This window comes from Erithacus rubecula, assembly GCF_903797595.1.
Source record: "Erithacus rubecula genome assembly, chromosome: 6".
NCBI lineage: Eukaryota > Metazoa > Chordata > Aves > Passeriformes > Muscicapidae > Erithacus > Erithacus rubecula.
This window is the reverse complement of record NC_136688.1, coordinates 47,284,268-47,300,240: the sequence shown is the minus strand read 5'-3', so window position 1 is coordinate 47,300,240 and position 15,973 is coordinate 47,284,268. Positions and strand designations below refer to the sequence as shown.

The 15,973-nt window shown below is 38.0% G+C and overlaps 1 protein-coding gene across 3 annotated transcripts in view; it reads right to left on the bottom strand.

Moving 5' to 3' along the window:
* Nucleotides 1-14,052, bottom strand: part of VRK1 (VRK serine/threonine kinase 1) — a 34,997-nt gene extending 20,945 nt beyond the window's left edge. For 2 of the 3 annotated variants that reach the window (XM_079308609.1, XM_079308611.1), the window contains exons 1-4: nucleotides 6,648-6,830; nucleotides 5,115-5,170; nucleotides 883-952; nucleotides 398-485 (exon numbers count right to left, since the gene is read on the bottom strand). In XM_079308609.1, the coding sequence (XP_079164735.1) occupies nucleotides 398-485; nucleotides 883-952; nucleotides 5,115-5,170; nucleotides 6,648-6,828 (395 nt within the window). In that variant the 5' untranslated portion in view covers nucleotides 6,829-6,830. Of the gene's footprint in view, nucleotides 1-397; nucleotides 486-882; nucleotides 953-5,114; nucleotides 5,171-6,647; nucleotides 6,831-13,953 lie in introns of those variants that run through there. The other variant, XM_079308610.1, reaches the window with a different exon arrangement.
* Between the last annotated feature and the right edge of the window lie 1,921 nt (nucleotides 14,053-15,973).

The window sequence follows — 15,973 nt, the reverse complement described above, 5'->3', positions numbered from 1 at the left end:
AAGTCCTTAATATTTGTGAGTGAAAATATTCTTTAAGTGCACACAAGAAAAACTTTAGTCATATTACTCCAGGACTTGTACATTAGAACTTGACTGCTTTAATTAAAATATAAAAAGCTTCTAAATCACATATACATAAATAGCATCATTGTTTTACAGCAATGTTCACAACAAGTGAAATCTCAATTACAAATATTCTAACAAACACAGAATATAGACAAAATGTATCTATTCATACAGTCCCTCAACACACCCTTGCCATGTACATGAAAATTTGTAGCAGAAGTGAACAACATGAAGATAAGCAGAAAATACAACTTACAAGTAACTTGGCTAAAATCGATCATTATTGTGGATGAAATAAATTCCAATATATGTCAACAAAAGATATATTCACCTGTTTCCATTTCTTTCATGCAAGCCAGAACCCCAATATCTCGGTACACCTAAATATTTCAGTTTATGGGACTTAGTCCACTTCTGAACTGAAAATACAAATAAAGTTACGTTCATGAATTTGCATGAGTAGAGACTTACATAAAAAGGGAGTAGTCACATTGCTTACAGTTTCTGCATACCTGTAAGCTGCTTATTTCATGGAAATGTATATGTAAAGTATACAGGAAAGTTAATCACATATCCATTGTAGGGACAGAGATACAACTCAAGTTTAAATGTTAACACTACTACCAACAGAACTACAAAGAATTTCTTACCAAAACTCTCTAATTTCCTATATATCTAAATGCAATTCCAATAATTTAAAAATAATTTTGAAAATTACTAAAAGAGATTCTCGAAGTTCAATCTTACATTACTTCTACAGATTCTGTTTCCATAAATGCTTGTAGTTCATTAAAAACATTTTAATAGACTGCTTACTTTCATCTGGCTTAGCAGCTCGCATGTAGAACTTTAACTCAGTAAAGAGAGGTCCATTCTGGCTGGGTTCCTTTAAGACAATTTAAAACTCGTTAAAAACTGCTGTGTTAATGTCTAATAATCATTAAAAGCTGAAACATTAACCCTATAAAAACATGTTCTCCCTCAAATGCTCTACCCAATGCAGATAAATTCAATAGAATATCTCCTTATTATAAAAGAAATTTAGCTCTAAAAGTTATTTTTATTATAAATGACTTGACATTAAGCATATGAAAAAATACTGTCCCACAGCAAAAGACTAAAGAATAACAAATTAACTGAAAATAAATGTAACTATAATAAATGCATAGAAATATTAGCAATTATTGGCAGAAGCATAGCAGAGAACATTAAACAATGTTATCTAGATTACGGCTGGATTGCATCAGTTGTTGTAGCTTTTAGTGATCTTAAAATAACACCTGAAATGATTCAATGAAAAAAATCTTTACAAAAGTTAAATTCTTATTGAACATAAGGCATTTTGTTCCCTTCATACATTAGTTGACCAAAAATAACAGAGGATTTTAAAATTTCCCTACATTATAAGAGCTACACCTATTTTGATTTCAGAGTCTATCTTGTATTTAATACATTTCAGTTCCATTTTCAAGGGACGAATCTATGGGAACCATGCAAGTAAAGTTCAAGAGAGAAATAACTATGAAAACACCAAAGATTTTAAATAGTGCAAGAACTTGCAGTATTGCAAATACGTGCAAATGGGCAAGTATCTTGATTCTACATTTCCAGAACTTGGTAAAGAAGAAAGAAAAAAAATCTCAATTCTTGTAATTTTTTAGTAATTGATTTTAAAAAGAGGATAAGTAATATATTTTTGTCTAGTTACTCATATATACCCAAATTCATTCTCTCTCTGTGAAAGTACACTTTAAAAATAAAAAAACGTATGCAATTACTGGCAAAGAACCTCAAGAACAATAGAATCATACGGTATCAGATACACATCAATCTTAAATTAGTTTAATTTGAAGTTCAAAATGCAGATGCAGCAATGCAGCAGTGAGCCAAGAGAGGCTCACTGCTGTCCCAGCTCACTGGAGCAATGCAGAGCCCTGAGCTTTGCTGCGCTCCGAGGCTCGGCTGGAACCGACACGCTGGGAGCAGATACCCCCAGACACCCCCAGATACCCCCAGACACCCCCAGATACCCCCAGACACCCCCAGACACCCCCAGCCTGGGCACCACTCCTGGGCCTGGGCTCTTGATTACAAAGTCACTGCCTGTCTCCACCTCACTTTCTCCAGAAGCACTGCCCTGATAAACAATAGAGCCAAGACAGCTTTCCTCTCCCTGTGAGGAGGAACCAGAAAAAACAAACAAAACCAAAGACAGACCAACTGATCAACACACACAGACTTTGGTACCTGCACGTTTACTTTCACAGTTAGTTTATTCATCCACAATGGACAACAAATTAGCAGTACAGAGATTATATATGCACAGGAGAAGGGTTAAATAGATTAATTCTTCTATTTTAGTTACCTGAAACACACAGTATTTGACCTTTTCACTTGATCCTGTGCAGCATTTTATACCTAACTTACTAGAATAATTACTTAATACCCTAACTTACTAGAATATAAATTCCCATATATAATTTTTATTTAATTTACATAGATTTGAACAGTGTTGTTTTGCTACTAAAATACAGCAAAAAAAGTAGGTGTTAAAAATTCTTACAGTGTTTATCTACAAATAAATTATTCCACACAAATTTATGTCTTGGTGCTGAAAATGTGTACTTTTCTCTGGTCAGAAAGAAAAATCTGCTACATTTTCATACTTGGAGAATTGAGAAATGATTTAACCATAAACCAGGAAGGTGTTTCCCCACAATACCATTACTCTATCTACAGATAAATAAATGCATATATGATGCTAAAAAAGTCTACACAGCATCCAATATTTGCCATTACAGTGGAGAAGGAGTGCAAACACAAATTTCTACAGCTTTATGGGTCATTCTAAATACATTACTTATAAAACTGAAATGAAAGTCTTATTCAAAAAGATAACATAATGAAAAACTATAGAGTACATGCCAAAACCCAACAAACTTCAAGTAGTGTTTTAATGATCTTTTTCAGTCAGCAATGTAATGAAGTGTAATTAAACCCTGCATCCACTCCTGAACAATGACATCTGAAAGGTCCACATGTTAAAAAGCATTTCTTTTCTTCATAAAAACTGTGATTCATTTCATACTGCTCAGACATCAATACTATGAGGATATGTCAAAGACTAAGCCAATTTCCATCCTGCTTTAATAGCTTAATTTGAAGAACATTACTATAGAAGCACATATTTTGTTAAACACTAATAATTGTTCAAAGCTGTTAACCACTTTGCTTCAGCTGATGGAAAAACAAGAATCCACCCAGGCATCAGAAAATGGGCTCTTATCAGTAGTTGTGCTATACCAGACTGTAGAGGAATAGTATGTTATGGGTCATTTGTGAGGCTAGCACAAAGACTGGGGCTACTCTTTACTGCCATAAAGACAAAATCATGAAAGTCAAATTAAAAGTGAGTAGTCATCTGGGATATAAGCAAAGGAGGTATTTACAAAATGCTGCAACAAAGTGAATCTAGCATAGGAGCAACCCAAAAGTTGGGGCTACTCTTATGTTTAAAAGCCCAATGTGGAGAGAAGAAGATGAATGGGTTTCAAGCTCAGCTAAAGAGGGTGATAGCAATTACACACAGCATAAGTAATGCATATCTGATGGTTTTCCCAGCAAGTCAAACCAGATTCTTCCATGGAAGTTAAATGGTGCTCTATTTCCTGATCAGTCTGAACTCAACAGGAGCCAGCAATTAGAAGCCACTGCCTCTCCTAGGCAAGCCACTGCTGCTATCTGCCTCTAAAACAGATGCACAATGGACACCCCCAGCCTCAGGAGGACAGGCTGAACACAATAACACAGGTTGCCACCACAAAACTGCAGGCTAGGGCTCCTGGTCTGTCTAGAATTCCTGTCCACAAACACCTAAGGGAGCAGCAGCATGTTGATGTTGGAAGTGTGGCAGTCTGACATTTGCTTAGCAAGCACTGCTTTTTTCAGCAAGGGCCAACATTTCAGAGGGAGGGTCATCACAAACTGTACCTTGGGGTGTCTGAACAGTATCAAAAACAGTATTCTAGAATTTCCCAAGATTAAAGGCACACATTAACCAAAATGTATTTTACTCTAATTTAACCTAACCTTATAGTTACAGGAACAAATGTTAAAAGCACTAAGATGCACATAAAGTTACTTGCTACTGCAGCAAGGTATTTCAGTATCATCATACAGTTTAATTTAAAAAATGTTAAACAGTGCAGTTCTGAACTGCACTGAAAAACTAATCTTTTACACTGTGAAGATCTCAAAGTTTTCTGGTATTTACTTTTATTGCAGGAACAGAAGAAAATTAAGGGTCTGGATCTACTATGACTATTCCCATATTCCCTGTTTTTTCACTAAGACTTTGTAAGATCTTACCAGATCTATATAAAATACTCTGGCATAATTTAGGGAGAAATACTTCATACATTAGGAAGAGAAATAGCCAAATCCAAGTAAATAACTATTTTTTAGACTAAAAACATAAGAAAATTTAAAGTATTAAGAATAATTTCCTGATTTCCTACAATGGGCTAAAAATGAGCTATCTACAATTCTTTTTTTTCTCTCTAATCATTAGGTTTAAAAAATTATGTCAATGTTATTTTAGTTCAATAGAAATTAAAACATGCATCTGATTTATGAAAAAACATTTAAAGAACTTTGTGGATACCTCAGGAATTAAAGTTTTGCTGTTTCTAGTCATAAGCCATCTGTCAGTTTATCAACATCCAGTGGTGAGCAACAGAGACTCACAGAAATTCTCCAAAAACTAGACAGATTTCATTTATTTGGTGATACCTGTGCTGCTTATAGGAAGTAAGTGAAACAGAATCTGATCCATTTCATGGATCTTTTTCAACCCCACTGATGTTCCATTATGATGTTCTCCATACACAGGAGTCCCAATTCACAACAGCATTTCTCCATATCTCCACACTTTTATTTTAAAAAGCACTTTGCAATTGGATTATTTTCAGAAGATGTTTTAAATGACACATTCTATTCTAGAACAAATATTTTCAAGTTGTGAAGTAAAGATTCAAATGCTCTCTTACCACTTTCGCAACATAAGGGGCATCACTGCCAACCGACTTTGAAGAATTAACATCAGCTGTTAAAAAGGAAGCTTTTATTAGTAGTAGGAAACTGTCACACAGAATACACTCACTTGTTATGCAGGATGGACAAACATGCAACAAAATAACTAGGTGCTGACATGAACATAGAGCAGTACCTTAGCCATTGGTAAGAGAATCACGCTATATTTGAAGGCTACTGTATACAGATATTGCATTCTTGCATTTTCCCTCTCTGTTTGAGGAGTACAGGCAGTTTAGTGAAGGCGTTATCTTTTTTTATCCAATAACTTTTTTCTATTCAATAGTGCTTCTTTTGCTTTCTAGGACTATTATAAACATACACATTTGTGGACACAAAGAAAAAAAATAAATTCCATGCTGCTATGCCACTTATCCAAAAGTAACCTTCTGTTGCTACTAAGTTGCTGGTATTTGTGACAGAAGATACAGATATGAAGAACATCAAGTTCGGCAAGTACAAAGTACAGGAACAGTCAGGGTCACAGCTTTGTGCAAATCATGGGGCAGCAGAGGGCAAGCTTCGGCTTGAACAAAGCAGGAATTCAAGTGAGTTGGAACTCAAGTAAATTTAGTAGCTCATTGAGTGAGGCTGAGTAAGAAGTAGAAAGCTTCTTTGGCAAAAAGCCACCCACTGGTCCTGTTTTTCTCCTTAACCCACTTATGCTGCAGTCTGTTCATTTTAAAAGCAGGACAGATTTTTTCCTGTTTTCCAACTCAGTACGAATCCAGCACAACCTTTTGCCCAAGATGAGGAAGACTATATTATAATGATCACATTAACTTCCACCCTTTAGAAATGTTTGAAAAATGAGTAGGGGCAATGAAGCAGAAAAGTCTCAACACCTCTCTTATCTGTCCATCTGTCCAAGTGAGAGAGATACTAAGTATGGAACACTATTTCACTTTAAGAAGTTTTCCTTGTAACAGAATTGCAAACCAAGACCAGAACTGAGGCTTTAAACTGTAGAGTTCAATCCATTGATTTTTCTTTTTAGCATTGGATACATTTAAAAAAGTATATGGCATGCCAAAAGTTCACAAAGCAATGAAAAAATAAAAGCAATACCAAAGTCAAAACCAGTCCAAGTACTTGCTGACTAATAGCCTCCAGATAATATGCACTGATAGTTTCAGTTCAGAATTCATCATTATAAAGACATTCATGCAAAAATCCAGTCTTTCAGCCAGATCAAAATTCAAATTTAAATAAATACTAAACTATCCTTTCGATGGCTAAAAAGTTATAAAGATTTTGCTTTCTAAAAAGAATGAACTACCACTGGAAAACTCATAAAACCAGTGCTTAAAATGACCTTTTGTCTACTTCTGTCATTCTTTCCCAGCACCATGACCCAAGCTAAGGTTCTAGTAGAGAAGATCACATGAAGACACTTCATATTTCTAACTTAGGATCAAGTTTTCATTATTTGAATACGGATAATCATCTACTCTCCATTTTAAAGAATTACCAAAGATAGCTACACTTACCAAGGTACAGGCGTCCAAAGCCTCCCTGCCCTATAGGAACACCTAATTTCCATTCTTTTCTTGATGTATCTGCTAGAACCTCCCCCACACCAAACACTTCAGCAAGTTTCCTTTTTGCAGGGGCTCTTTTTCCAGCCGTTTTCTTATTTGGCATTTTCCCTAGAGAAAGTGAAGGAAACATTAAAAAAAAAAAAAAATAGGTTACATGTTGATTCAACTTACTTTACATAGAAATCTGTCAGAAACACAAAAAAGAATGGGTTGTTTAAGTCATAATTTGTTGCTACAAAGATACTTGAAAAGAAATGCAGTAAGCAGTTTCATTGGCATGAATTAAAAGTGAGAAACAACTAATTTTTCCAGGCATCACAAAAATATTTGACAGCAAAAATCTTCACAGGAGAAACCTATTACAAGACTTTGTAAAATACATGCTAAAAAAAATCTCAGAATCTATCACATTCAATCAATCACAACCAATCACAGGTCTAAACTTAGAAAAAAGTAAACTTATGAAATAAAGCTCATCAGTCTTCCTAGAGTTAAACTTGCATATTGAAAAACTGCAAGTCTTCAGTAGTAATATGAGGAATTCCTCTTAGCTGTGAAAAAACTAACAAAAAAGAAAAGGCAAACAGTTAATTATTTTTTCTCCTATATAACTGCAAGTAAAAAAAAATGAAAGTCTGGCTATTGTTTACAGAGTAGCATTGAGTAGGTCATCACAAAAAACTAGTACATAACTACCTACTATGAGATCCCAAGTGTGAAACTATTACTGTTGCCTTCTCAGAACCCCAGGTTTCAGATAAGCAGTATTTCCAGAAATAACGTAACAGCCCACTGTTAGATGGAATATGCCTTTTCTGCAGAATGTGAATTGTAAAGGACTTTTTTCAACATGATCTAGTCCTTCTGCAAAGAGCAGGAGCATTTTCAATCAGATAAGTTGCTCAGAGCCCCGACCAATCTGAACTTGAATGTTTCCAGGTATGGGGCACCCACCATCTCCCTGGACAACCTGTTCTACTGTTCCACCAGCCTCATTGTAAAAATTTCTAACTTCCATCTGTTCTAAAGCTACCCTTTCCAGCTGAGAACAATTACCCCTTGTCTGATCACAACAAGCCCTGCTAAAATGTTTGTCCCCATCTTTCTTACAGGCGCTCTGCAAGTACTGAAAGGTTCAAAAATGTCTTCCTGAAAACTTCAGTGGGTGAATAATGCCAACTCCCTCAGACTCTCATAACAGAAATGTTCAATCCCTCTAATCATCTTAGTGTTCCTCCTCTGGACTCGCTCCAGCAAGTCCCTGTCCTTACTGTGCTGGGACCCCAGAACCGGATGCAGTGCTACAGGTGGGTCTGACCAGAGCAGAGTGGACAGGCACAATCCCCTCCCTTGCCTTGCTGCCCACTCTGCTCTGGATGCAGCCCAGGACACACTTGGTTTTCTGAGCTTGATGGCTCATGTAAGCTTCTCATTCACCATCACCTCCAAGCCCTTCTTGGCAGAAGGCCTTGTTTTGAGCAAGTACATATTTTGAGGTTTTATGAGTCAGACTTTGCTGCACTGAAAGAAATTACTGATTTTGCAGCCATGACACAGTAAAGAGTGCACCAGGTCTCTTTATATGAAAGGCCTTCGTAAATTGTTTTACAAAAATCTGATCTTTCTCTCTACCTTATGAACATAAAAATCACACAAACAATACGTATTTATTTTCTAAAAGATACCATTCTCACTGGCAGGATTTTATTATTTTGCTAGAAGCAGGAAGCAATATTATTACACAATCCAGGAAGTTTCTGGATAGCAATTTAACTTTTTCCTATTTGTCTAGTTACTCCAAACTCAGTTATTTAACATCAGTTTTCCTCTTTAATTTCTAATGTTCCTCTAGGATTTATTTTAATTTCTCAAATAAAAAACTGCGTAACAGCGACAACTGTTCCGAAAGACTCTCCCTCCTACAAAACTTTTCTGACTGGGTATCTGCAGCAAATTTTCTTCCTCAAATGATGTCTGTCACCCAACTAACATCTAAAGAGAGAAGCCACTTCTCTACTTACTAAAGGCAAGAATAATTTTCAAGTTGCCTGAAAATGTTGTTCTGTGCCCTAATGCTCAAGTAGGTAGCTGTGATTGACCCTCAAAGTGGAATGTGACACAATAAAGCCCAACAGCAGATAAACTCCATGGAGATGGAGAATGGTGATGTGCCCAAGGAGCTCTGGCAATACTGCAAAGGAACTCAGAAGGAGTGAGGTCTTTGTTTTAGGAAAACAGCCAAGTGACAGTTGAGTGGAGCTCAGAATTACTAACTGGATCAAATGGAGGTGTAAATGTCTCCCAAATTAGCCAGGCCAGCTTGGGGGCAGTGAATAGGAGGCTGAGTCCAACACAAGCTTGCAAAAACCAAATAACTTGCAAAATAACGTTGAAGAGAACAATGGGTTTGGGTTGGTTGCAATCCAGATATTCCTTCCCAGAGGCTGGGGACACCAGCATCATGACAGTGAACACACTGCCAAGACCAGTAACGAGAATCACATCAGTACCATGACTGAACTGTGCACTGCAATTCCTGTATTTTGCCAAGTGTAACTTACAATTGTGTTGTTTTCAGTGTATTTTATATCACTCTCCTAAATCAGAAGTCTCACATAGCATCAACTATCTTCAAAGAAGTAAATTTGATATTAAATATTACATTCCTTATACATAGAGAATCTAAAAGAACCTAGTCAGAGAGTAACGGACACTGGCAGCAAGCAGTCTCCATACACCACAGTCACTCAACACATGCATAAATACAGAAAAGAAGGTGCATCATTCCAGTTCAATGCTCTTCTTTTTTAGGGTCCTTACTAATTTGAGAAGTTCTTTGTGTCATGGCACCACATACATACTGAATTTATTACTTATATCTAAATAAGTAACTTCAACAAAACACTTATGGAATGCACACATCACAGAAGGATATTGGTATTTATCATTAACTACACTGCACTCAATGCAAGCTTCCTCATTATCACAAAACAAGATGTTTTAATTCTGCATTACTTTTTCATATTTCCACTTCTATACAGTAACATTCTTCCCTACTATCAAGACACATCTGACACATAAATTTTAAGACTAGCTTTACCCACATCATTATTCACAGTGTCTTCAAGAAACTACTCTCTACATCCCTTTGCCTTTCCTTTTTTTTAATCTTCAAGGTGAAACATAGCTTACTGTCTTGGAGGAAGATCCTTCCTCCAGATTTTCTACAGGAGAAAAATGAGACTTTCAAGAACCAAAGACAATTCCAGCCAGCTCAGATAAGACCACACCAATGAGAAAGCAAGGGTGTCAAAATGTCAGAAGGAACAGAGCAGTAGAAAAGGCTACATGTTGCTATCACTTACAAGAGAAGGCCAGAAAGATCACTGCAGACCTTTAAACATCTTCACAGGACATCTAAATCAGGAAATGGATTAAAACAAAGGGCAGGCTGAAATTATTAGAAGTGCCCCAAAGCTGACTCATAAGGCAAGAATGTGCAAAAATCAGCACCCCTTCCCTGTGACTCAGATGTGCAACAAGATCATACACACTGTCATCTAAAGGATACCAAAACACATCCAAAACGAGCATACTTGTCCTCAAGCTAAGAAACAACTCACTGTCAATATATGAACCATGCAGAGGACTTGAAGGACTGCACCTCCCTGATCTCTGACTTATTACAAATAAGACTTGTACAAGACTTGGACAGAAGCACTTAGGTGCTTGAATGCTGGACAGATTGCTGCCCATAAAAGAAAATTTTGCAGCCTCTCTTACAATAAGGCTGGCAAGCCTGTGAAATAAACCTATTGATACACTCCACATCTTTGACATTCACAGTGAGACTCTTGATAGCAGCCTTGCTTAAAAAGGAATTAAATTTACTTAAAATAGCTCCTCAAGAGTATCAAAGGAAGAGCTGGTGCTTCCCTCTTCCTCCACACCCCCGCTTATTTTGTTTAACATGGTCAATAATTGTATGCCTGAAGGTATTTATTTTTTTAAAAAAAAATTGTTAATGACAACTTCCCTTTATCCATAAAAGCAAAAATTCAAAATGGACATAAGTTTGAACGTCCCCAGCTGGGAACCCTGCCCTTAACAAATACACTAGATACACATACATGGTTTCTTGGCTGTCTGTATTCATACCCATCTGTTAACATGGCACTGTGCCTACTTACAAGTTGGTCAAACTATCAGTAGGCCATAGGTGCCAAACACTGATCGCTTGCAATGGGCAGCATGCACAGTACTAAGCACTCACTCTCTTGCAAAAAAGCTGTTACCCAAAGAAATATTTAAGCAATGGCTGCACATGTTTTCACATTTATTTGGATAAATCCATTCAAATGTCCTCTATTGATTGAAACCAAAGACACCTGGACACAGCAGAAATTTCCCACGTGAAAAGACAGAACTAGAAAAAAAAACCTACAATTAAAAAGTGAGAGAAGACAATTAAAATTTAGTGCAAATTCTATCATTCTATGTGCTTTTCAACTCATAACACAGTAAAAACAAGGGGTTTGTCAGGAAACTTATGCACCAACAAACATGACATAGAGCTGTCTATTGCACATTGCACAACTGGAATAAAGCCATCTACTTCTCCCTAAAATTACCTTTAAAAATTCACCACCACTATCCCTCCAAAAAGAAAAAAAAAAAAAACATGTTAAAACTTTCCTCTCAATACTTCTTCCCATCAACAAAAAGAAATATTTTCTATCCATAGGTAATGCAAAGTGTAATTCATTAGTTCCTGCAATCATGCTAAAGTCCTTGGAAACACTGCCATGGATGTCAAGTACTGTACTATCATTTAAGTGTCAGGCCTGACCCTACTTAGCTAAGGTGCCTGACAAGAACAATTTTCAAGGTGCATGATTGTAAACAGCAGCATTTCATGTCACTACAATGTACTCAAAACAAAGATTTTCCTACTAAGAAGTAAAAATAACAGAAGTCTATTTGTCTAAACTCTCCAGAAGCCTCTTAGTACTACAAGGGCTTCTACCTAATAAAGGAAGAACTTAAGATAGCACTATTGATGCAAAATTGTCTGCATATCAGAGGTGTTATGTTTACAAACGTTGTCTGCTATGGTTGCTACTTAAGCGATACTTGAACTCTTGGAATAAATATGAATAGCCACTTCTCAATTCTTGTTGCCATTCATTATCGACAAAACTCTGAAATGAATACAAAACAAATTTATTTTGAAGGAATTTCTGCTATGTGTCAAGTCAAACTGGTGGCTTCCTGATCCTCCTCTTTTATTCTCTGGAAATTGTAATTTCTACAGTTGTTTATCTTAGTAGGATGCATTTTCATTGTCAACTCAGAGAACACATGCTGGTGACCTGTGCTCCTACAGGAGTAGGTAGTTCCAGCAAGACCTGAAATCTATGTATCATTAAAACTGTTCATTAGTCAAAGCAAGAAATCCATGTCTGCCTGGAAAAAAAAAAAAAACAACAAAAAACAAACAAAACGAAACACAAAAAAAAAAAAGACAAGGAGAAAACAAAACCATATTTTTGCTCAAGAAGTGGGGAAGAAAGAACATGGTACTAAAAGATTCCTGAAAACTATAGAGCTGTTTCATGGGAGGGAGCACACATAAAATAACTGATGTATCAGTGACTGGTCACAGAGTGAGGTAGATGGTGAACAAAGACTTTCTTGCATAAATCTGACATTCTGTGACTGGTTGATCATTGTCTGTGAAAGCATCTCCAATCTAAGCTCCTGATTAAGATACTGGACACTTAATAAGTTAATGGCACTTATGGAAAAACAGGCACTAGGGTTCTCTCCCAAGAAATAAATAAAAAAATTCTTTTTAGACAAAATGAATAAATGCCATTGGTGGACCACAATTACTGAGAAATACATAATCACAGCTGCACCATAGTGGACCAAGGAAATGCCTTTTTTTCATTTTTTTGTTAAACAAACCCAGATGACTTAATATTTCAGAATGCAGCTTGTTCAGAGGCAGGAAACAGCCATTTACAAGAGGAATTACCGTGTTACTAATTTTTAATTGCTTTCTCAAGAATATATTACCTTTTTTTAAGTTTCTTTTCAAGTTCTCCTGAATATCTTAACTACCACTCAGTTATTGCAATAAAAAACAGTGAGCATTGTAAGGTACCAAGTTACACCACTCCACCTCACCTCTATACAACTGCAAATACCTAATACATGTGAGTGAGATACAAAGGCGTTTTGATAATTTAGCACACTGTATAAAGATCATCAGCTCAGAAGTTTATCAGGAATCCTACCTTACTTGGGGATTATCCCCAAGAATTTAGTGGACAGCTTATTCCTACAGATGAAGGCACAAGCTCTTTGATGCAGTAATAGTTACAGGAAGTTTTGAAACAGCTTTTGTATTTTTTTAGCCATAAAAAGGGCCTATGGATTCTCTATAAATTAATAAAAGCCTATAGCTCTTACAGTGCTTAAGCACAAGCTAAAAACCCAAAGAGAACAGAGTTCACCCTGTCTGCAACTGCTGAAGTCTTAAACAAGGCAGTCAAATAGCAAGAAACAGGAAGAGAAACTACAAGAATGACAGAAACCAGCTTAGCCCAATTTTTACACACCAGGCCTTTTCTAATCCTAAAATCGCAGATTTTTATGATCTGTAGGACCGTATTAAAAAAAAAAAAAAGTTTACTTTTAAAGCAAAACTCAGAAACGCTTCCCAACCAAGGTGATGCCACACCAAGCCAATCCTGAAGGTGACGAACCTCACAAGTGGCACAGAGCATAGCTTTTACTCAGCCTCCTCCACCTAGCCTTAGTGCTAAAAAACAGGAAGGAAAACAACTTAGGCCGCTGCCACCTAGGGCAGCCTAGAGCCGGCAGCCCGGGAAGGGGGCCCAGAGCCCGAGGGTGACACTGATGGAGCTGCCCCACCTGCCCGCCTTCTCTCCCTCCCTGCCACACAGGGAGATGCCTCCAGCGCCACGGGCTGGGCCGGGAGAGGGCAGGGAAGGGAAGGCGCCCTCCCCACCCTTGGGGAGGAACAAGGCTCGGGCGGGCCCGGCGCTGCCACCGGCCTCCTCCGCGAGGGAAGCGGGGAAAGCCGCCCGCGATCCGCCAGCAGGGCCGGGGACGCTGGACACGGCGAAGCAGATGCCAAACAGTGCCCCGAAACTCGCTTCCTAAAAAATAAAACAAACAAAAACCAAAGAACTGCCCCCCAGAGGCAGCCGCTGGCTCCAAGTACCTCCTGCGCGAGCGGGCCCGGCGCCGCTCCTTCCTCCCGGTCCGAAATTCCCGCACTGCCCGCGGCCCCAGGCGGCCCGCCCGCCCCGGCGCCACCTCCCAGCATCGCCCGAGCCCATTGGTCCGCCGAGCACGGCCCGCCGCCTCCGTCCCGCCCTGGCCGCGGTGTCTGCTGGGAAATGTAGTTCACAGCCGCAGCAAGTGGCCGCAGGAGGGTCCGACACGGACTACAGTTCCCAACAGGCACCGCGGCCCAGGAAGAGCCAAGGGCTGAAGTTTTTTACAGTCATGGAGTCGGTTGGACTGGAGAGGTGTTTTAAGACCCACGTTCAACGCAAAACCGTGCCCAAGTGCCCCATGGACACGTTTGTGGAACATTTCCAGGGGTGATGACTCCGCCACTGCCCTGGCCTGCCTGTTCTAGTGCTTCACAACTCTTTCCAGTGAAAACATTTTGAGAGTTACAAGAAACCTTGGTTTCTTAGGCTGTAGTAAGTTTGGGAACCTTTGTCAACTGATACCACAAAATCAGTTAGGTTAGAAAAGATCATCGAATCCGCCTATGACCGAGCGCCACCAGGTGAGCTAGAGCAGGCACTCAGTGCCATTCCTGCCTTTCCCAAAACACCTCCCGGAACGGTGATTGCTCCTCATTGTCAGCTACAAATGTCCACACATCTGCACCTGATCCTGCCCAGCTGTGAAGTGAGAGAGGCAACTGAGGGGATGAGGCAGAAAAATAAAAGGGCGTTGATTTTGTTTTGTTTATTTACTGGGTGTTTCAAACCTTTGAAAAGGTGTTAGGATTTCATGGCCACTGCCTTCACATGTTGCAGTTTTAGAGGAACTAAGTAGTTTCAAAGAACTATCATTCTGTAGTATGATCATCATGACCATACTTACTTAGATTTCCTTAACCACCTGGGCTACATTAGGAATAATAGAAATATATATTTTTAAATACTAGGGGGTACTAGAGATGTTCAAGAATCTGAACTATTCTGAATGTTCTAGAGTATTACAGTTCATAGGAAAGACCAAAAGTTTGTTTGAACTAAGTGAAGAACACTACCAGGCATGATAGCATCTCACTTGCAGTAACATCCTCTTTAGTGTTGAATTACTGGGATTATGAAACTGTTTTAAGATGCTGGTAGAGAAAATTAAATGAGAAATTTAATAAATACTCCACTTCTACATATAAATCACGTTTTAATTTAATAGAATGTAGTACTCAAGTTCTAAAGTAATTTATGTTCTTCACATTTCCGATCTTCCAAAAATTATTCAATTAAATGGTTTATAATCCCAGTATGTTCTCTTTCTGCAATCTTCTTTATTTTTTACTTTGCAACAAGTTTTGCTAAAAACCTTGTGGTCAGAGTCCATAAACTGTCTGAAAATGAATGATCATTTTCCAAGAAGAAAGTTTTTGATTCAGTACCTTTTGTTGCCATGCCCCCACCGTGCATCTACTCTGGTGTACAGGGAATTATACTTCCATCATATCCACTTGTTTTCCTGCAGTGGGAATATACTGACATTAAGGGGAAAATGTGTTCACTCTAAACTTTCTTTTTGTCCTCCCATTCACATTTCACGCTATTTTCCTCAGAGGAAAGAGGCTATATAAATTAAATTAAGGCTGTGGCTTTTTTCATCTAATGTGCATTTATTAAACTTTAAAAGAATAATCACTATTCTCTGAGAACATCAGTATGGCACTCTGGAGTTGTCTTGTTTGTCCATTAATATACATTTCAAGAGAATTTAAAGTGATCTACCCAGTAACCTCAGAGCTTGTGTGTATTTTGAGAGACCAGTACAACATCTGATTGTGTCTGAGTGCTGTTAAAAGGTAGATAGGAACAAAACTGGTTTTGCCAATCTTTCCAAGTTTCTGGAAAGGCTAGACTAATTAGCCAAGTTAAGCTAATTTATGGATTAGCCATGTTAGACTAATCTTTGTATTTTTAGGAAGGAATTTAAATTTTTGTTTATTAATTCATTCAGAATGCAGT